General features: G+C 43.2%; 2 protein-coding genes across 3 annotated transcripts in view; one reads left to right on the top strand and one right to left on the bottom strand.

The window, feature by feature from the left end:
• PRKG1 (protein kinase cGMP-dependent 1) overlaps nt 1-22,012 on the bottom strand; it is a 1,188,324-nt gene that overhangs the window by 512,852 nt on the left and 653,460 nt on the right. The gene's annotated exons all lie outside the window — the stretch shown is intronic.
• CSTF2T (cleavage stimulation factor subunit 2 tau variant) lies at nt 9,162-11,607 on the top strand. The gene has a single exon (XM_008689580.2). The coding sequence runs from the start codon at nt 9,259-9,261 to the stop codon at nt 11,173-11,175; it is 1,917 nt and encodes a 638-aa protein (XP_008687802.1). The 5' UTR covers nt 9,162-9,258; the 3' UTR covers nt 11,176-11,607.

The following is a 22,012-nucleotide window of genomic DNA, read 5'->3' on the forward strand; positions in this document are numbered from 1 at the left end:
CCAGGCCAACCCCTTCAAAGACAAAGATGGAGATAGACACTAAGAAATAAATAAGATAGACACTAAGGCTAAAATGAGTCTCTTCGCACTTCAGATGCTTTATCTACTGCTACTGGTTCTATGTAACACATGTAGATTAATAATTACTGTACAAAATAAATGATGATAAAAATAAGTATGTCATGTATTCAACACAATGGTCCACAGCAATGATATTCCATTTCTATGAAATGGAAGCACAAAGAGGTTAAGTAATTGTTCTAAGGCTATGCAGTTACTTAGTAAACCAGGCAGCCGACCCAAGTCTCTCTGACATTAAAGTCTGTACTCTTAAGCCTTCACCTAACTGCCTCTGGATGGGAAATCGGAACATCTAGATTCCGTTTCATGCTAGGCCAGCAACTGGGCATGTGACTGTCAAGTCTCTTGTCTTTCCTGGGTCTCATTTTCTTCGTCTATTAAAAAAAAGGGGGGGATTCGACTACACAATCCCTTCCAGGGAAAATGTTTCCCTCTTCCAAGCCTCTAGTCCTGGAATGACATATTCCCTGCAGTTCCAAATTCACGAGGTCTTCCTCTTGCCAATCAAAGCGAGTCATCTCATGTGTCAGTAAATGAAATTTACTATGTGTTCCTCTGTACATTGTTGCATATTAAATACATTTTAAGAATCAGGTGGAGTGCCTGGCTGGCTCAGTGAGTGGGGTATGGGACTCTTGATCAGTTGGGGTCAGAAGTTCAAGCCCCACTTTGGGGGATAGATATTATTTAAGATAAAATAAAAATTTTTAGAAAATGGTGAAAATGTCACAGATAAACCTAATTTGGCTCTCATTTTATGAAAAATGCATTTATTGCCTATCTAAATGGATGCTTTAAAAAAAATCTGTATGTGATGTTTATCTATAGCCCTGCAAATTGAAAAAAAAAAAAGAAACACTTTCTCAATTGCTTCAGTTTTTATACCTTATGGTCCATCTGTTGCCACAGCACTGATTGTGGTATCAAAATTGCAATTAGTTACACTCAGGGACAATCAGGAAAAAGGCCAAGGGAGATTGTGTCCAGGCCTCAATAACCTATGATTACTCTACTAATTGTGAAACAGGAATTTTAAAATCAAGAGACCTGGTTTCAGGCTGTAGTTCTACCACTTACTAGCTATGTATCCTTAGGAAACTCATTTAATGGAATAATTTAAGAGCTTGGTTCTTGAGTCAAATGATGTGAGTTCAAATCCTGGCTCTGCCAGTTAACATGGACATGGTAGTGACCTTCTCTTAGCTGTAAATTGACAGGATGACAGCCTATCTCAGAAGGGTTGTTGAAAGGATTAAATACAATATTGCATTTTATTAAGTATTTATCAGAGGGCCTCCTTCCTCTTTAGTGCTCAGAGTCAGCTTTCATGAATGGTGTCTGGATTTTAAATGAGTCTACCGTCAGACAAAGCTCTATGTAACAGTCCCCTAAAATCAGGATACACATGATTGCCGTCCAAACCACATGGGGGAACCCAGAGAAAAGTGTTTCGTGAACTAAAAACATCACATTATCATTTGGTTAACATACGTAATCTGTTATTATAAGATGATCTTCTATTAATTTTTTTAATATCTACTGAGTGCTTGGAATATAAAAAGCGCTGGGCGAGGCAATATGAGGAATAAAACTCAGACATGGGTTCTATGCTTAAGGGGTAACAGGAGCATCTCACTGTCGCTGACACAAGGTAGAAGAAGATACCAGCTGCTAAGTCAATACCTTAAAAGGAAGTCTCTGAAGTGAGTGTTGAAGGACAGAAAGGATTTAGATATGTGAGGATGAGAAGGGAGAGAGAGAAGAGAGAGAGAAAAGACATCCCCAACAAAGAATGGTGAACAGAGGAAGGGGTGGGAGGCGAGTAATAAGAAGGAAGCCAATTGCAGAAGATGTTCAATGTAGGAAGAGTAAACTGCCACACTTCAGATTAAAAATTATAAGGGATTGGGGCGCCTGGGTGGTTCAGTGGGTTAAACGTCTGACTCTTGGTTTCGGTCCAGGTCATGATCTCAGGGGCGTGGGATCGAGCCCCAAGTTGGGCTCTGTGCTCAGTGTGGAGTCTGCTTGAGATTCTCTCTCTCCCTCTCCCTCTGCTCTCTATGCTCACTCTCTCTCTCAAATAAATAAATAAACAAACATCATAAGGGATTAAAAATGAGAGTCTGGAGAGGGTAATATGCTAAGCGAAATAAGTCAGACAGAGAAAGACAGATACCATATGATTTCATTTATGTGTGGAATCTAAAAAAACAAAATAAATGAACAAAGCAAACCACCACAGAAGAGACACAGCTATAGATACAGCAATAGTGGTGGTGGGGGTTGGGGGGTGGACAAAACAGGTGAAGGGGATCGGAGGTACAAGCTTCCGGTTAGAAGTCACAGGGAGGTACAGCATGGGGAATATGTCCGTAATAGCGCCGTAACTTTGGTGACAGATGGTAACCACATTTGTCACGGTGAGCATTTTGCAACACCTACAACTGCCGAAGCGCTATGTTGTACGCGTGAAACTAGTATTATATGTCAACTATACTTCAATTAGGAATAAAACTTTTATCTTGAGGAAGTCCCACAAGTTCATTTTATCTTTTGTTTCTCTTGCCTTTGGAGATATGTCGTGAAAAAGGTTGCTTTGGACGATGTTGCAGAGGTTGCTGCCTATGTTCTCCTCTATGATTTTGATGGATTCTTGTCTCACCTCGAGGTCTTTCATCCATTTGGAGGTTATCTTTGTGTATGGTGTGAGATAGTGGTCAAGTTTCATTCTTTTGCATGTAGCTGTCCAATTTTCCCAGCACCATTTATTGAAGAGACTGTCTTTTTTCCACCGGATGTTTTTTCCTGCTTTGTCAAAGATTAGTCGCCCAAAGAGCCGAGAGTCCATTTCTGGATTCTCTATTGGGGAATGAAGCATGAGAGACTATGGACTCTGAGAAACAAACTGAGGGCTTCAGAGGGGAGGGGCGTGGGGGAATGGGATAGGCTGGTGACGGGTAGTAAGGAGGGCACGTGTTGCATGGTGCACTGGGTGTTATACGCAACTAATGAATCATCGAACTTTACATCAGAAACCAGGGATGTACTGTATGGTGACTAACATAATAAAAAAAACATTAAAAAAAAAAGAATAAAACTTTTAAAACATGGAGAGTCTGGCCCAAAAGATCTCATGGAGGAGGACTGGAGAAGATTGGGATTCTTAAATCTCTGCCATTATTATTCTGTGCCCATGTTTCAGGAAGAAGGAAGAAAGCCTACTGACTCGTACATCTGTGAGTTTAGACTCACAGATCTCACCCTGAAAACCTTTCACAATCTGTCCTAAAAGACAATCTTAAATCACACTACTCACTATGTTTTTGTTTTCCTCTGAGGGCATCAAAAAATGTTTTGGCCATTTCTATCTGTTCGTGTTTTGGCTATTTCTAGTTCCTGGCTATTTCTCCTCAACTTCCTTGGACACAGGCCAGATTATAACCCATCCTTTAAATCCCAGCTCCATCAGCAAGTCTTCCTTGATGATCTAGACCTTATCAGTGTCTCTGCTGCTTCATTGCATTTTTCAAACAGTCACATGGAAGAACTGTCACTGACCTAGGAATAAAATGACAAGGTTGCCATTCTGACTGGGGACACGCTATTTAACGCCACAGAACTCCTCTTGTGTAAAATGAAGGGTTTGTGCGTTAGCTAACTCTAAGGTCAGCTCTCATCATTCATTCAACAAATAGAATGAGCACCTACCCGTGCTAAGCTCTATCCTAGGTGCTGAGGATACAGCAGTTTACAAGACAAAGTCTGTCTGTCTGTCTATCTACCTATCTATGATTGTCTCCATTAAGTTCAGTGGTTCTCAACTTTAGCCTGCATCGGAATCACCCGGGGAGCCTATTACAACCCAGATTTCTGTACAGACACCCCACTCCCAAGGGTTTCTGAGACAGTAGGTTTGAAGCAGGGCCCCACACTTTGCATTTCCAAGATGTTTCAGGGTGATGCTCATACTGCTGGTCTAGAGACCACACTCAGAGAGCCTCTGTGTTAGTGGAGTGTGTCTTTTTCACTGCTGTATTGCCAGTGCCTAGAATAAATATTGACAGAATAAAAGAATAAATATAAGGTACTTTGTTAATTGACAAAGGAGAATGTCGTTCTATCCTTGAATGATATTATAGAAGGAAAATGACAGTTCTCCTCAAAGGTAGAAGAGTTACTATCATCAGAAAGATACAGAGAGGGGCGCCTGGGTGGCACAGTGGTTAAGCGCCTGCCTTCGGCTCAGGGCGTGATCCCGGCGTTACGGGATCGAGCCCCGCATCAGGCTCCTCCGCTATGAGCCTGCTTCTTCCTCTCCCACTCCCCTTGCTTGTGTTCCTTCTCTCGCTGGCTGTCTCTATCTCTGTCAAATAAATAAATAAAATCTTTAAAAAAAAAAAAAGATACAGAGAAGGGGTGATTTACATGCAAAGGCAAATGAACTTATCTCCAACCTAGAGGAAGGAGGGGGAAGGTCAGGGAGAACTTGGTGGAAGAGTGCTTTTGATCCATTTCCTGAAGTGCAATACACTTGTTTCAGAAAGGCCAGTTAGAACTTAAAAGATATTTTTAGTACCTCTCTTTGGAATTTGTCTCCTCAATCTATGGTGAATCTTTTGTTCTACTCTCACTGTCTACAGAATCTTCATATTCAGATGTAAGTTTTGGTATTTGGAAATAGCTACATACCCTATCTTTGCCAAGTCTGGTCTGAAAGAGAGGTGATTTGGTTGCATAACTCTGTTCTTTGTTGAAAACAAGGTGTACCTTTGACACCAATTTTCCAGTATGACTTATAAATGGATCCCTGAAACAATTTCAGGGTAGGAGTTTAAAAATCATTTGGAACAACAGAAGCATCAAAGGATTAAGTTTAGTTTCTAAAGGCGATTAGTTTGAAGAACGGCCCCCATTTGACTCTATGTTCTGGTGTGTTTGTTTACTCACTCTCAGTATACTTGGTATTTTGATTTATTAAAAGAATCAACACTTAAACATGCAAGACGCCATGCACATTTTTCTTCAGATTCTATGCCATGTTACAAACATCTAAAGGGTAAACATTATGGGAACAAAGAAAGTATAAAATGGAGGTTCTTCTAAGGTAGATCTGTGAAAATTATGTGTTGGTACCAGGAAATACACACAGGTTTCCAAGAGCTCTTAGTAATTCTGGGCCACTCAGCTAATAATAAGTACTAGTTTATGTGCCCTGGGCATTGAGCTCTGTGCTCGGTCATACTGGTCCTTTATGAAGGGGGTCACAGCAAACCATTCTTCCAGTTCGGAATAGGGAACTACAGAAAATACGGAAGACCAATGGCAAAACGCTCATACACTTACAGTAATGGCTTCTGCCGGCCTGTTTGTCCCCAGAGTTCCTCAGCCACTCTGTTTCCCCACTGTTGGAGCCCAGGGTACCTTCTGTGCGAGGTCAGCATGTACTAGCTGTGCTAGGGCAGGATTAAGAGAGTAACCACCCATACCTCCTACCTTTTAACAGATGTACTCAATACAAATGGAAACCGAAGACAACGAAACAGAAGCACTTCAAGTCCATTTGTTCAGATCAATGATTCTTAAAGTGGGCTCCCAAGACCAGGGACATCAGCATAACCTAATAACGAGTCAGAAATGCAAACTCTCCACTCCCACCCCAGAAATACCGAGTGAGGGGGGAGGGGAGGCAGTGAGGCCCAGCCATGTGAACTAACAGGCCATGGTTCCAGGAGGTTCTGATGCACACTGAAGTGTGGGGACCACGGGGTCAGACACTAGCGGCAGTAAGGAAACCGGCAGATAAGCCACGCCACCTTTCATGAACTTGACAATTCATTCCAGCAGCCTCTCACCATCCTCCAGATTACGTTTAATACACAAACAATTACACACAAAATGTGTGTAAAAAAAAAGTTAAGGCTTCTCTCTGTAAAGAGATGGTATGGAAAGGAGACAAACTGAACTGACTTGTGTGTAGTTTTCCTGAATGACACCAGCCTCAGCTCCCCTCCCCCACCCCACTTCACCTCCTAGAAAAGAATCACCGGAAAAAAACCTTACTAGCACAAGGCTATTCTGTTTCTTTGACTAGCAGTGACACAGGGAAACTGAAGGACTCTAAAAAATCTGCTTGTTATTCCTTTTCCTGCTTCCATTCTTGCTAAGACCTGCATCCCACCTCACTTTACACATGCCTCATAATGCAGATAATGTATGCGCTCCCTGTAAGGGATCAGGACTCAGTGATTTCTTGAGAACAGATAACATCTAAGGAAGGACCAGGAGATGATGAAGCTACCATATGTGTATTCCAGCCACCAGAGGTAGACATCTCCACGCCAAGACCCCTGGCTCCAAGGAGTAACACGTGTGCCCTCGTCTTTGTTCTCATGGCTCCTGGTTGCCTGAGGGGACACGTACACCAGACCACCACAAAACTCCAGACCCCAAACAAAGACAAGACTCATGCTCCTTTTCTTTCTGAGTCTCCCATGTGCCCCACCTGCACTGCTCTCTCTAGATCTTCAATAAACTCAGCTCTCACCTACTGCTGGCTCACGTTTGATTTCCATCCTGTGCAAAGCCAAGCACCCCCTTGGCTGCTCCTGGAGGACCCCCTCTGGGTCCTTGGACCCAGCCAGCTGGCATCAGCAAGAAGATTTTATTGGGTGATATAAGTACACTTGGTCACTCGCAGCTATAAGTTCTCATGTGTCTCAGCGAAGAGCAATGTCCAAGCCTGTTTTGATGAACTATTAAAGGCAAAGGGACGCTCTGTCTTATTTGAGCTAAACTGTTCTAGTCATTTCGGCTCTATTCATCAGACTGCGATACTCAACTACATGACACAATTTTTGGGTGTGACTTCAAGTTTCACCATCCCCTCAAAGGCATTTGTAGAATAAAATGATTCTCTGCTTAGGAGTTAAGACATAAGCTCTGGAGAAGTGCAGTCCTTAGACATACAACGTGATCCATACATGTAACTTAATTTTCCTTAAGTAACCACATTAAAAAAATGAGATGAGTGATTTAATGTTAAAATATATTATTTACTCCAGTGTACTAAAAATATTTCAGGCTGTAAACAATACATAATTAATGAGATATTTTTACTTTTCAAAGTCTTCAAAGTCTTGCATGTATTTACACATATAGGCCATCTCAATTAAAATGCTAAATTTTAACTAGAAATACTTGTTTTGTTTAGACTTAATAAAATTTGTCATTGCAAAAGTAGATCCCATACCCAAGTTGGTCCAAACATACTAAAAAGGCTTTCAGTAGTCTAACTGGATATCAGTTTTTATATTTAAATATAAAATACATACAACTGTTTAAAAGGGGCGGGGGGAGGGGGAAGAACCACAGGGCCAAAATGGTATCACTGAGACCGACTTTCCAAATCCAGGTAATACCCAATTAATTGCGATTTCAACCTTCCCAGGAGGGTAGCCGTAAAGGGGTCAGTCAGAAAAGCTGCCTTCCCGTGGGCACCAGTGAGTCTGTCACCTGGGTCCTCTCCACCCTGCTCAGAAAGATGAGGTCATCTGCAGGATGAGACCCCTTCCTTTCCCTCCTCTGGAACAACCCTTTTCTTTTGCTAACTTTCTTGCCCCATCCTCTATCAAAAACAAAAACAAACAAGAAAACATCTTGTACAACTCCTGGCAGTGAATCAGTACTTGCTATATGGGGTGTGGCCTGATTCATGAATCCTTTAATAAAACCCATCAGATCATTAAATGTACTTTGTGGATCTTTCTTGAACACCTGAAAGTTCAATTTCGCAGTCAGGCCAGCCCCATTTCCAGCACTCAGGAGCTGCTAGTGGTTTGTGACCACCCTGGCGGGCAGCACAGCTCTTGAGCTAGGACAGACCAACATGGTTAAGAAATCTGGTTTTAGGGACACCTGGCAGGCTCAGGTGGTGGAGCCTGAGACTCACGATCTCTTGAGCTGGTGACTTTGACCCCCACATTGGGTACAGAGATTAGAGAAAGAAGGAAGAGGGGAGGGCAGGGGAGGGCAGGGGAGAGAAAAGAAAAAAGAAGGGAGAGAAGGAAGGAGGGAGGGAGGGAGGGAGGAAGGAAGGAAGGAAGGAAAGAAGGGGGGAGGGAGGGAGAGAGGAATTAATTCTGGCTTTGCCCTTTCCTGTCCTGCAAGCTTCACTTCTACCACCTGCTAAATGACGGAGGAAACCTCACATCCCAGGTCTGTTACAACTTCTGAACTAGCAGCAATAAAGACAAGGCAGTTTGCTTCTCCCTCCAGGGCCGCGGTGGTGAAAGCATCGCATCAGTCCACAGTAATCAGAAGCAATCTAAGTCTACAGGGCGAGAGTGGCTGAACACATTTAATTCATACCCTGCAGCCATAAAACGTCCTTGGCCATGAATCACTCCTGTTAATACCGGTTAATACCGTTAAGGGCGAGGACTGTCTACACAGGGGCCGCTGCCTGCGGCTGCACGCGCCACACTGGGGCCTCCGGCAGCTCCTCTCCCAAAAAGTTTTCTTTTTCTTTCTTTCTTTTTTTTTTTTTTTTCCCCAAATGTTTTCTGAACCGGGGCTGTTACTGTTGTATGTCAGGGAGCACATGCCAAACTGCTCTGAAACGCCTACACTTTTACCTCATAGTCCGGAATGGGATTTTAAACATGGTTTAAATAGGACCGGAGGAAGCTGGGAGGGAGGCTACAGGAGACACCGGCACCAGAACCAAGAACAGGGCACCCTGACCCGCCTACGGTTGGCGATTTCCCGCCGGGCAAACGGAAGCAAAAGCGCCCCTGACGTCAAGGGAGGCGGCCGCTCCCGGTTCCCACGGTGAAACCCCTGCGGCCATCTTTACTGTGGTCAGCCTGCACCCAGCTTTTCCCGGCGGCCGTGGTGGCTCGCCATGGAAAGTCTTCAGAAGAGAGAGAAGGGAATCGTGCCTCTCGGTAACAAGGAGCTGACGGAATTACGAAAGCCCAGCGGTAGAAAGCACTAGCTGAGGTAGTGAGGGGAACACAGAGGTGGTGCGGCTTCCGCGGACGGACGGAACGATTCGGTCGCGTCGCTGCGGTTCCCGCCCGGGCTCTGAGAGCCGCTTCCGTTGCTCAGCGGAAGTGTGGGTCGCCAGAGGACGACTCTTGGAAGAATCGGCTCTCCGCTGTGTGCCCAACCGGAATCATGTCGAGTCTGGCGGTGAGAGACCCGGCGATGGATCGGTCGCTGCGTTCCGTGTTCGTGGGGAACATTCCGTACGAGGCCACCGAGGAGCAGCTGAAGGACATTTTCTCGGAGGTGGGTTCGGTCGTCAGCTTCCGGCTGGTGTACGACCGCGAAACGGGTAAGCCCAAGGGCTATGGCTTCTGCGAGTACCAGGACCAGGAGACCGCGCTCAGTGCCATGCGGAACCTCAACGGGCGCGAGTTTAGCGGAAGGGCGCTGCGGGTGGACAACGCCGCCAGCGAGAAGAACAAGGAGGAGCTCAAGAGCCTCGGGCCTGCGGCGCCCATCATCGACTCCCCATACGGGGACCCCATCGACCCCGAGGACGCCCCCGAGTCCATCACCAGGGCGGTCGCCAGCCTGCCCCCGGAGCAGATGTTCGAGCTCATGAAGCAGATGAAGCTGTGTGTGCAGAACAGTCACCAGGAAGCGCGGAACATGCTGCTCCAGAACCCGCAGCTGGCCTATGCGCTGCTGCAGGCCCAGGTGGTCATGAGGATCATGGACCCCGAGATCGCGCTGAAGATCCTGCACCGCAAGATACATGTCACACCGCTGATTCCGGGCAAATCCCAGCCTGTCTCCGGCCCCGGCCCCGGCCCTGGCCCCGGCCTCTGCCCCGGCCCCAGTGTTCTGCTCAACCAGCAGAACCCTTCCGCCCCGCAGCCTCAGCATATGGCCAGAAGACCCGTCAAAGACATCCCTCCTCTGATGCAGACCCCGATCCAGGGGGGGATTCCGGCCCCGGGCCCCATTTCAGCCGCGGTTCCCGGACCTGGGCCTGGTGCCTTAACTCCTGGTGGAGGAATGCAGCCCCAGGTTGGAATGCCAGGCGTGGGTCCAGTCCCGTTAGAGCGGGGACAGGTGCAGATGTCGGATCCTAGAGCTCCTATACCTCGTGGGCCTATGACTGCCGGGGGCCTCCCTCCTCGAGGACTGTTGGGAGATGCTCCAAACGACCCACGTGGAGGGACTCTGCTTTCAGTCACTGGAGAAGTAGAGCCCAGAGGCTATCTTGGCCCACCTCATCAGGGCCCCCCCATGCACCATGCCTCTGGTCATGACGGCCGTGGCCCTTCCTCACATGAGATGAGGGGAGGGCCATTAGCAGATCCCAGACTGCTGATTGGAGAGCCCAGGGGACCCATGATAGATCAGAGGGGACTCCCTATGGATGGTAGAGGTAGTAGAGATTCTCGAGGGATGGAGACTCGAGCCATGGAGACTGAAGTCTTAGAGACACGAGTAATGGAGAGAAGGGGAATGGAGACCTGTGCGATGGAAACCAGAGGGATGGAAGCGAGAGGCATAGACGCAAGAGGGATGGAGATACGGGGCCCTGGCCCCAGTTCCAGAGGCCCTATGACTGGTGGAATCCAGGGACCTGGGCCCATTAATATGGGGGCAGGTGGTCCTCAGGGACCTAGACAGGTCTCAAGCATTTCAGGGGTGGGAAATCCTGGAGCTGGCATGCAGGGGGCAGGCATACAAGGAGCGGGCATGCAGGGAGCAGGCATGCAAGGGGCGGGCATACAAGGGACAGGCATACAGGGAGCGGGCATACAAGGGACAGGCATGCAGGGGACGGGCATACAAGGGACAGGCATGCAGGGGGCGGGCATACAAGCAGTGGGCATGCAGGGGGCGGGCATACAGGGAACAGGCATGCAGGGAGCGGGCAAGCAAGGTGGAGGCCAGGCTAGCAGTTTCAGTCCTGGGCAGAGCCAGGTAACCCCACAGGATCAAGAAAAGGCAGCTCTGATCATGCAGGTTCTTCAGCTGACTGCAGATCAGATTGCCATGCTGCCTCCTGAGCAAAGGCAGAGCATCCTAATTTTAAAGGAACAAATTCAGAAATCTACTGGGGCTTCTTGAAAGGTTTTAGGAAGTATTTGGCAGTAGTCACAAAGTTTTTCTCTAGCATGGAGAATGGATGCAAAAAGCTGACTTCTGCATCCCCACATTTGAATGATTAGAGTTTCCCTCCCAGAATTTTATCTCATTTCATCTTGTTGTCTTTTGTTTTTGTTTTTATTTTTAATGGGGGGGGTAGGAAGCAGTGGGTCTGTTCACTTTTATTCACTGTAAATATACAAAAATAACTCTGAACATGGTTATAGTATACCAAGTAAGATTATGAAGGATATGCAGCAATATTAAAAGTGTCTACACTATGTTAACTACATTTAAAAAAAAATACTGGGTTAAACAGTGAAAACTGCACATAAAGACTATGACCTGTTAAAATGGTAATGTACTAAGATAGTTCAAGATTTTTGGTTGTGTAAGAAAATAAAGAAGTTTACCTCAAAATTTTAAGATATATTTTTTGGTAAGCCATTTAAAATACAAAATCCAATTTTGGGGACAATAGAATGCTGTATTAGGTTAAGTGTTGTTTTAGTGTTTTGGAAATATTTCAGAATGTTAGTGCTAACAGGGTAAGTCTCAACTTGTATTAGAATTGTTTTCTGTTTTTTGTTTTCAAGCTGTGCTACCGGAAACATCCAGGAATGCATCTGGTGAGATGTTTCATTCATCCCACCATTCAGACACCAGCAGTATTCTGGCCTGGCCTTGAGGGGGACGATTTTGCTGGGACAGTTCTGGGATCAGCCAGGTTACTGAAGGCTGCTCCAACGAGACTCAGCTTCCTGTTTCTCAATAGTCTTTAAGCCCTGAATATGAATCTCAGTAATTCTCTCACATTCTTTCGAAAAATCAGTGTCTAGGGACCAGTTTATCTGGGTGAATTCTGCACAGCATTGGACTTGTCATAAGTAGCAGAAAGCTTCATGCAGTACAGTTCCCAGGTTCCTGGTGACTACCTTCCATATACAGATGGTATCCATGTGGTCAACCAGAATCAGGACTTAAAAATCTTAGTCTCTCCAACATTTAACACGCCTTTCAGTTTTCTTAGTTGCGGATCTACTTAACTGTCACTGTGTTATCAGAGTAACTGAGACCCAGGTACATAGAGAAACCTCTGCTTAGCTAATTATTACTCACTTTACTTTTGATAATAAAGCCAGTTAGCCCTAATATACATACCTGTGAGAGATTTAAAAATCAGTAGGAAGGTGGGGCTTACCATATTTTCTTTAGAGCTACTACCTGATTTATTTTTAAGCCTTGAAGATGTGGATGGACACACAGACCAAATTTATATCATAGACCAAATTAAAATTAACAGAAGCATAAACACCCAAATAACTGGGTGGTCTTACTCTGGAAAAGAAAAACCAATGTCTAGTAACAGGAAAAAATAGCACTTAATACAAGGAGAGAGCTGAAACCCGGAAACTGAATTTTTCCCTTACGAGGTTTTTACATCTTAACTGGGTACTTGACTCTTTCTACAAAGTTTTCTTCCCTGTGCTATTTCCTGCCACCTGTTCTTGTATTTTTTATTGTTATTCATAATGTCCACTTAGCCGTGTTTTCTATATGCTTCCCCACATATTGGAGAGGATAACTCCTTTACATGTGTGATAGTTCTGGTTAATATTAATTCACAGAGTTGGCTCGATTACTTGGAAGTTACAGTTGCTTTATCCCAAAGCTTTCACCGAAGGGCTCTAAGTGAAAACTTAGATGTTATGTTTTTTGTGTAGTTAAATCTGAATTGTTCAGTGCAGACTAAATAAAAGGAATGTAAAATTAAGGATGACTTCAGTATCTGATGTTTATTTTTAATGAATGAATTAATCAAAAGATATCTATCCTTGAGAGATCCATGGGTCTGAATACTTTCTTTTAAATGAAAAAGGCAATACTAAAAAAAAAAAAAAAAAATTAAATCCCTTTCTTGACTTCATCATCTGTGTAGTTCCACAGTTGAAAGAACTATAAACACATGTTATTCTGTGGTTGGTGTCAGTAGCAACATTTTGGTGCGTGCCCAGATATTCGGCCTTTTGCTTGTGTCCCCCACAGAGAACTCTCCTCCATGTCCCGGGAAGACTTACAGTTATCTTCCTAACTGACAGCACTAGATACGTTGCAGCCCACAGTTTTACTTGACCCTCCATCCCCAACTCCCACTTTTCGACCAGAAACTCAGAACATGGACTGTCCCTCATTTCTGTGTTTGCTATGCCGAAATCCCAGGTGAGAAAGGACAAAACATTCTATCAGTCTTAAGGGGAAAAATCCCATTTTCCCAAAAAAGATTTAGATTCCACACAGAACAAATGAGCTATAACCACAAGTTGCATTAGAAAATAAACTAGTAACAGATAACAGAAGCAATCTCCTTTGCTCTGATAGACCTTCTCCTCACTTCCAGTCCACTGTCTGTCTCAGTACTGACGGATAGAGCCTAATTTCATTTGATAGCGATCCAAGCAATACTTACGCTATAATCAGAATCTTAGGTGTTTTACTACATAATCACCAGTTGTAACCTTGAGCATCCTGCATTTTCCCAAATATGGACAGGCAACAAATGCAATCACAAATTCTTTCACAGTAGCGATACCTAGAGACGGTGGAGTGAAACCGATTTTGTAAATGCCCAAGGCCTTATTCCTCCTGAGCGGTATGTTTCTTGGGAATACGAAAAGGTCAACTTTAATCCGTGCCTGCCCCGTAGCCCTTCCCCTCTTATATTTCAGGTGTTGCTTGATAAACTATAAACAAGCCAGTGTGAATCCCAGATGAAGGTAGACTAACCCAAGTGAGATCATGTATGACTTTGAACAACACTTTTCAGAATTGTAATGGTAGAAAAGCCTTAAAAACAAACAAACCCAAACCAAAAACCTTAATATAATCTCAGTTTGCAAAGCGTCTTGCTTGCCCATGCTCTGATGGGACATTAACTAAGCACACAGACCCTAACTTCCTATGGTGTGTCAGGCCTTCCTCTTAGGTCTGACGAGGCCTAAGGATAATTATGTGCAGCAACCCACTGTGGCAGGGACTGAATTATCGGTCACATATCATGGTCTTCTCACAACAGAATAAGTCAGCCTCTCACTGCTTTATATTGTCAGCTAATCTCTGGACAGATCTCTGCTTGGAGCTGGCTTTGCTCCTCAGTCTCGTCAAGAATATCCTATCGTCAAGAACTAATTCATTTTAAGGGAATTAATATATTTAAAATGATATCATTAATGTTATTATTAACTTCAATAGTATGAATATTATGATATTGGTATATAGTTTGTCAAAATATTTCATACATAGACATATTCCAAATCTTAACTAGATCTTCTAATATTTTCACTTGCTTTTATACACTTTGAAGCAAACGTTTACTCCTTTAGTTGAAAATTCAGCTTTATAAGTGTTCATATTACAAATCACCTTTCTCATGAGATGTTAACAGCGTGTTTCTCGGTATTTTTCTACCACAGAATAAACCTTGTGTCAGTAAAGGGCCTGTATTGCATCAAAAGCGACATTGGGGTAGGATTATCGAAAATAACAAAATCAGTGATTATTAAACACTGTACATACAACACTAGAGTATTACCCTAGGAAAAAAGCTGAAGTATTCTGGTAAATGACGATTCTTTGTCAGCAGGAGTTAACACAGGTGCCAAAGGTAGGTAACTAATCACTAAAGAGTTAGAATAAAACACACAACATTCTCAGCTGTAATTGCTTTGTATGATCCAGGATAGATTAAATCTGCAGACATTTGAAATCAATCTCACATGTCACAAAGGTCAGTCATTAAAAAAAAGAATGTCTGATCACTTGTTTGTTGTCTCTCACAAGAGCAGAATGGCGTATCTCTCAGGCGTCAAGCCATGAAACGGGCAGTTCCCCCCCGAAAATTATTTTGTCTCTTTACTTACCTGTCTTAACCAAAATTCTGTCAGCCTTTGACTGCTCTATTACCTAGAAGGACTATCAGACAACCTCCATGTTTGTGAATCTATCTCTTTATTCTTGGAAATTTCACAGAACAAGATACATCGGCTCAGTCCCCAATTTCCTTTACCTTAAAGGTTCATTTTTAATAACATGCAAAACATGAACCCCATTAAAAATCATATAGTTGAGTTCATAATGGGATGGAAAGGCCTACATAGGGTTTGCTTAGTGCACTAACATCCATAAAGTCATATTCTGTGTCCTAAACATCACCCTTGTTCACATGTTAAATAACACAGCAACATAAATAAGAAGGAATTAAAACATTTCCAGATGCCAGCCTGGTTCTGTGAGGGTAAAAACCACCACCACCTTCTAAACTTGAGGATGGCCCTTAAGGAGTTACTCTTCATTATGGCGCCCTATTTGTCCCGTCCATGTGTCTGTTCCCGGAGTGCTGCTGGCTGTGTGCCTGCTACAATGTATGGAGGAGGAGACAGGCCAGGCAGGGCGGTACAGCTACAGACACAGCTGTGAAGTACGTGTGAGTCTGCGGAATATGTTTGCAAAAAAAATAAAAGGGGATTTCTATGAAAACTGTTGAGGTTGGGAAGCTGGAGGGACTCCATTTGAGAAAGGCTCCATCTCTGCTCTTTTTCTGCCAAGTCCCACGGACTCCTGTTCGGTATTTTGCCTCCGAATAAGCCCGAGAAGCTTTATTCTCATTCAAAGAGGAAGCGAGTGAGTCAAGCATTCTCTGGGTTTCTCCCAGGCCCTCAAACACCTAATAACACCCAAGAAGAGCCAGCTCCTGGACATGTTCTGGGTCATTCGCTTCGAATAAACCTTGGCTGACTCTGGCACCGAAACCCCAGCCTCGGGTCATTTATGGAATAACCCCTATTGTTCACCCGGGACATGCCTTTCATTGGTCCCTGTCCTGGATTCCTAGAGGAACACAGACCCTAGACCGTTTTCCAATATAAACCCTTAGCCCCAAGCAACGATGAGACTCATTTTTCTTTCCTCTCTACATCTCCCAGATGCTCCGTCTGCTATTCTCTCTCCATCACTTACACTAATAAACTCTCTTTCCACTTCCTCTGGCGTGCGCTTGATTTCTATCCTGCGTGAAACCAAGGACCCTCTTGGCTGGTCCTGTAGGATCTCCCCCTGGTTTCTCGGACCCTGCCTGCCTGCACTGTGATGATGAATGCATACTCATGGCAGCTGTGTTTGTTCATAAACCGGGTTATGCCCATTGTACTAATGTTTGTAATACATACAAAGATAGAAATAGATATATTATTTATATGAATGCAAAAAACATTATTTCTATGAAAGTGATGTGGAATGTCTTGATACAGGTAACTGGCTAAAAAGGGATTGTTAAATCTTGTGGGGACACCATAACTGAAAAAATACTTCAAAAAATCTTTGAGGGGCGCCTGGGTGGCTCAGTCGGTTAAACTTCTGCCTTCGGCTCTGGTCATGATCCCAGGGTCCTGGGATCGACTCCTGCATCTGGCTCCCTGCTCAGCTGGGAGTCTGCCTCTCCTTCTCCCTCTGCCCCTCCCCCTGCTCATGGTCTCTCGCTCTGTCAAATAAATAAAACCTTTAAAAAAAAATCTTTGAAATCTAGGGGCACTTGTGTGGCTCAGTCAGTTGAGCACCCAACTTTGATTTTGGCTAATATCATGATCTCAGAGTGGTGAAACTCAGCCCCATGTCAGGTTCTGTGCTCAGCTGTGGGGGAGGGGCAGGGAGGGGGTCTGCTTGAGATTCTCTCTCCCTCTCTCTCTTCCCCTCCCTGTTCCAGCTCAAGCATGCACTAGCACTCTCTCTCTAAAAAAGAACAAACAAACAAAAAATCTTAATCTGAAACTCATAATCATAAATAAAGCATTACATCAAAACCTTCAATTTTCTTGCAGAAATTTTTCAGAAAACTCATTTCTGAGTTTTCTATTCTGTCCATTGATTTATGTGTCTGTTATTGTGCCAGTACCATACTGTTTTGATCACTACAGCTTTGTATTATAACCCGAAATCCAGAATTATGATGTTTCCAGCTTTGCTTTTCTTTGTGAAGACTGCTCTGGCTATCTGGGGTCTTTTGTGGTTCCACACACATTTTAGGTTTGTTCTAGTTCTGTGAAAAATGCTGTTGGTGTTTGGATAGGGATTGCATTTAAATGTGTAGATTGCTTTGGGGAGTTTAGACATTATGATGATATTTATTCTTGCAATATGTGAGGATGGAATGCCTTTCCATTTCTCCGTGTCTTCAGTTATTTTCATCAGTGTTTTATAGTTTTCACAGTACAGGTCTTTCACCTCTTTGGTTAGGTTTCTTCCTAAGTATCTTACTATTTTGGATGCAATTGTAAATGGGATTGTTTTCTTAATTTCTCTTTCTGCCACTTCATTATTGGTGTATAGAAATGTAACAGATTTCTGTATATTGCTTTCACATCGTGCAATTTGACTGAATTCATTTATCAGTTCTAGTAGTGTTTTGGTGGACTATTTCAAGTTTTCGATTTCATGTCCTCTGCAAATAATGAAAGTTTTACCTCTTCCTGACCAATACGGATTCTTTTCATTTCTCCTGTCTGTTTGCTGGGCCTACGACTTCCAGTACTATGTTGAATAAAAGTGGCAAGAGTGGGCATCTTTGTCTTGTTCCTGACTTTAGGGGAAAACTCTGTTTTTCCCGATTAAGAACAACGTTAGCTGTGGGGTTTTCATATATGGCCTTTATTATGTTGACTTCTGTTCCCTCAAAATCTACTTTCTTGAGGGTTTTTATCATGAATGAATGTTGTACTTTGCCAAATGCTTTTTCTGCATTATTGAAATAATCATACACTGTTATCCTTCCTTTTACTAATGTGGTGTACTGCATTGATTTGCAAATATTAAACCCCCCATACAACCCATGAATAAATCCCACTTCATCATGGTGAATGATTTTTTAATGTATTGTTGGATTCTGTTTGCTGGTATTTTGTTGAGGATTTTTGCATCCGTGTTCATCGGGGATATTAGCCTGTAGTTTTCTTTTTTAATGATGTCTTTTCTGGTTTTGGTATCAGGGCAATGCTGGCCTCATAGAATGAATTTGGAAGTTTTCCTTCCTCTTCTATTTTTTGGAATAGTTTAAGAATAGGTATTGATCCTTTTTTAAATTTGCATGTGATGCCTTCTGGTCCTGGATCTTTTTTTCTTGGGAGTTTTTTGATTACTGACTCAATTTCTTTACTGGTTATCAGTTTGTTCAAGTTTTCTATTTCTTCCTGTTTCAGTTTTGGAAATGAATATGTTCCTAGGAATTTATCCATTTCTTCTAGGTTGTCCAATTTGTTAGCTTCTAATTTCGCATTATATTCTCTTATTTGTTTTTCTGTGGTGTTGGTTGTTATTTCTCTTCTCTCGTTTTTTATTTATTTTTATTTATTTTTATTATTTTTTTAAAGATTTATTTATTTGACAGAAAGAAAGCACGTGAGCAGAAGGGGCGGGGCAGAGGGCAAGGAAGAGAGAGAATCTCAAGCAGACTCCCTGCTGAGCACAGAGCTCAATCTCAGACCCTGAGATAGAGATTGTGACCTGAGCCCAAATCAAGAGTCAGCCACTTAACCAACTGAGCCCTGAGCCCCCCCCCATATTAACCCCTTATCGGATATATCATTTGCAAATATCTTCTGCCATTCATTAGGTTGCCTTTTCATTTTGCTGAGTCTCCTTTCCTATGCAAAAGCTTTTTAGTTTGATGTAATCCCAACAGTTGATTTTTGCTTTTGCCTACCCAGGCTGAGGATAAATAAATGAGACACCCCTCTGTTAGAAGCTGGATTGAAAAACAAGCAAATAGAAATCCTCTTCCGTCACAGATAATCTAGTGAACATTAGGCTTAAGAGGAAAGGGAACATAAAATACTATAGTTTGAAATGGGAAGGTCACCTCAGTTTGCATTTAGTCTCTGTGTGACCCTGTTTTCTCAGGGGTGGAGGGAAAGCTGTGGCAAATCGATTAGAAGCAATATCGTTATATTTAGTACATATTATCACCAGAAACATCATGCATCAAAACTTATTTCAGCCAAGTGGTGACTCAGAGTGACTCTGTCGGATGAACGCCACCTTTTCTAAAAAGTCTCTCGTAAAATCTGCATTGTTTTATAATCTGCAAATCTCATAGTCTTCCCGGCAAGATCTACTACAACGACAAGAATGCTGGGTTTACACTTGGATACTATAGTTCCTTTTGTAAATGTCTCTGCCTATAATCCAGGAATATGTCCTACCTAACCCTCACACAGTTTATCATCTGGACAACAGAAGAGATCTTGAAACCATAAAATCAGCCTGCTTACGTTTCAGTGAGAATAAACTCTATAGAATTCTCCTGTCAAAAAAAAAAAAAAAAGGAATTCTGCCAAATACTTTTTGAATCTCGTCTAAATGTTCCTCTGCTCCCCAACCCCCCCAAAAAGGACCTATATAACAAAAGCACTCAAAAGTATCTGCCCAGCATTTGCTCTATTAATTTTTTCCAATAACATTATTGGAAATGGTATCAAAACCCTGCTGTAATTTATGCTTTTTGACTTCGGCTTTGAACCTGATTACAATTAAGGGTACAAATTAACCAAATCGACATTTGCAAATTAAGCAAATTAGAATTTTTGGTTTTCTCTTAAAGAAAAGTTTACATTGGGTTTAAGCGATTTAACTCAAAACATGTCTAGCACACACATTTAAATTCAAACCAAGGCCCTCCAAGTGGTGACATCAAAGCACCATTGTGAGTCTGTGAGGATGACCTTGGAACACGTGAACCTCTCATTTTCACATGCGTTCCCACTACTTGTGTTCCATCCTAATTTCAGGCTTTGTTTGCCTAGAGGGGAAACAAAATTTGCTTAATTAGAATGCTTTTTGAATTAGAAGTGAGATGAGCTCCAGGATCCTTGGTTGGTAGGGATTTTGTTGTCATTGTTTTCAGATAAACACGTTTTAGCAATTCCCTCCCCCCCTTAGTGTCTCCACTTGGACATGCAAACTGGTTGAGCCTTGAGCAATAATAGCCTTGGTTTAAAAGGGCCCAAAGCCGCCCCTACTGAAGAATTTGAGCTGGATTATCCTGGGGAGAGGAGAAAAGAGGCTTTCCTGTATTCCTTGTCCTTTCTTTCACTCAGGATTTATTCACGCGGAGGGGAAAGACTGATGACCTGGCCACGGACACAGCCAGGACCAGCCAAAGCAGGACTGTGAAACGCATCTCTGTGAGGGCCAACACTGGATGGAGTCTTGCAATTACAAGGGCTGGAAAGCTGTGTTTCTGTACAAATTGGCCCCTCAAGGGAGAGAAGGAGTAAGGCAGATTGGGGGAGGTGCTGAATGTTTTTTTTTCCCCACTAAGCCACCCCCCCCACCCCCCCGCCCCCTCCGGCAAACCACTGACCTGCTTCAGGGACATGATCGTGCTGCCAGCCCAAGCAAATAGTGTTCTCTCCAGCTCACCTTTAGGCATTGATTGTGTCTTTTGGATCTTGCATGCCATACTACGAAAGCCTTCCTCGTTTCATTTTAGTAAGGAAGAAAAATCCACTTACATCGATACAGGCGTGGAATATCACCGCTTAAAATATTTTTACTCCAGTTGGCATCTTTATTTACACAGTGATCAAATATTTTGAATTGCTGAAAATAGCTTCTAATAGTGGGGTTTTAGGCATCAGCCACAAGATTAGGGGTAGGAGAGATCCCTGTTCTTCAGGGAGGAAGGTGGTGGTAGCAAGGGTCTTTGAGGTACTCCAGCACTCACACGAATGTCTGTCCTAAATTCCATTCCATGACCTCTTTGGGAAGGCTGGGTCATGGTTAATACATCAAAAGCATCTACCAAGAACCTGCTAAGGGGCGCCTGGGTGGCTCCGTTGGTTAAGCGTCTGCCTTCAGCTCAGGTCATGCGATAGAGCCCAGAGTCGGGCTCCCTGCTCGGTGGGGAGTCTGCTTCTCCCTCTCCTTCTCCCTCTATCTGTGCTCTCTCTGTCTCTCAAATAAATAAATAAAATCTTTTTTAAAAAAAGAACCTACTAAATGCCAGGCACTTGACACACATCATCTCTAATTTGATTAAAACATGGAGGCAGTCGGAAGAAACATGCTTAGGGAAGCTCACAGGTTGGCCCTGAGTCCCAGAGCTTACAGGAAGCAGAGGTTCCACGGAACCCACATTTGTCTGACTCCCAACCCTTACTCTCCCCATCACATCTTTGTGCTTTAAGAAGGGTTAGAGAGAAGGCAGAGCAGTTTTCACACTTTCAGAGACCATCAGGCTTGTTTCGCTGAGTGAGAAAGGCCATCACAAGTCTAGAAGAGGTGACTTTAAGGCAACAGTGAAAGATTCATAAATCAACCTTTTGCCCTTACATATGTTTTTTCTTTCCCTTTCGAGAACCAAGCACTAAGCCTGGGCTTTGATGGAATAGAGAGGAAAAAAAAAAAATTGAAAAAATAAAACTTAAAATGTAAGAACATTTATATGGAATAAGTACGGTTTACAAGAAATCTATAAAACTAAATATGCCCTTGTATTTTATTCTAGTCAGTATCAAATTTAAACAATCCTGAGATGTATTTTTCATGTGACTTTAAAAAATTTTTACTTAAAGTGCACCCATGTAAAGCATAAATATTCATAGTTGTGCAGCCATTACAACAACCTAAGTTGAGATCATGTTTATCACCCCAATAACAAAACCTTATACTCATGAGTACCCTCTCCCTTCTCCTCCCCACTCGGCCCTAGGCAACCACTGATCTGCTTTCTGTCTCTACAGACACTCTCAAGTCTGTATAAATGGAATCATTC

The sequence above is a fragment of the Ursus maritimus genome, unplaced genomic scaffold (assembly GCF_017311325.1).
Source record: "Ursus maritimus isolate PB19 unplaced genomic scaffold, ASM1731132v1 scaffold_7, whole genome shotgun sequence".
NCBI classification, from domain to species: Eukaryota; Metazoa; Chordata; class Mammalia; order Carnivora; family Ursidae; genus Ursus; species Ursus maritimus.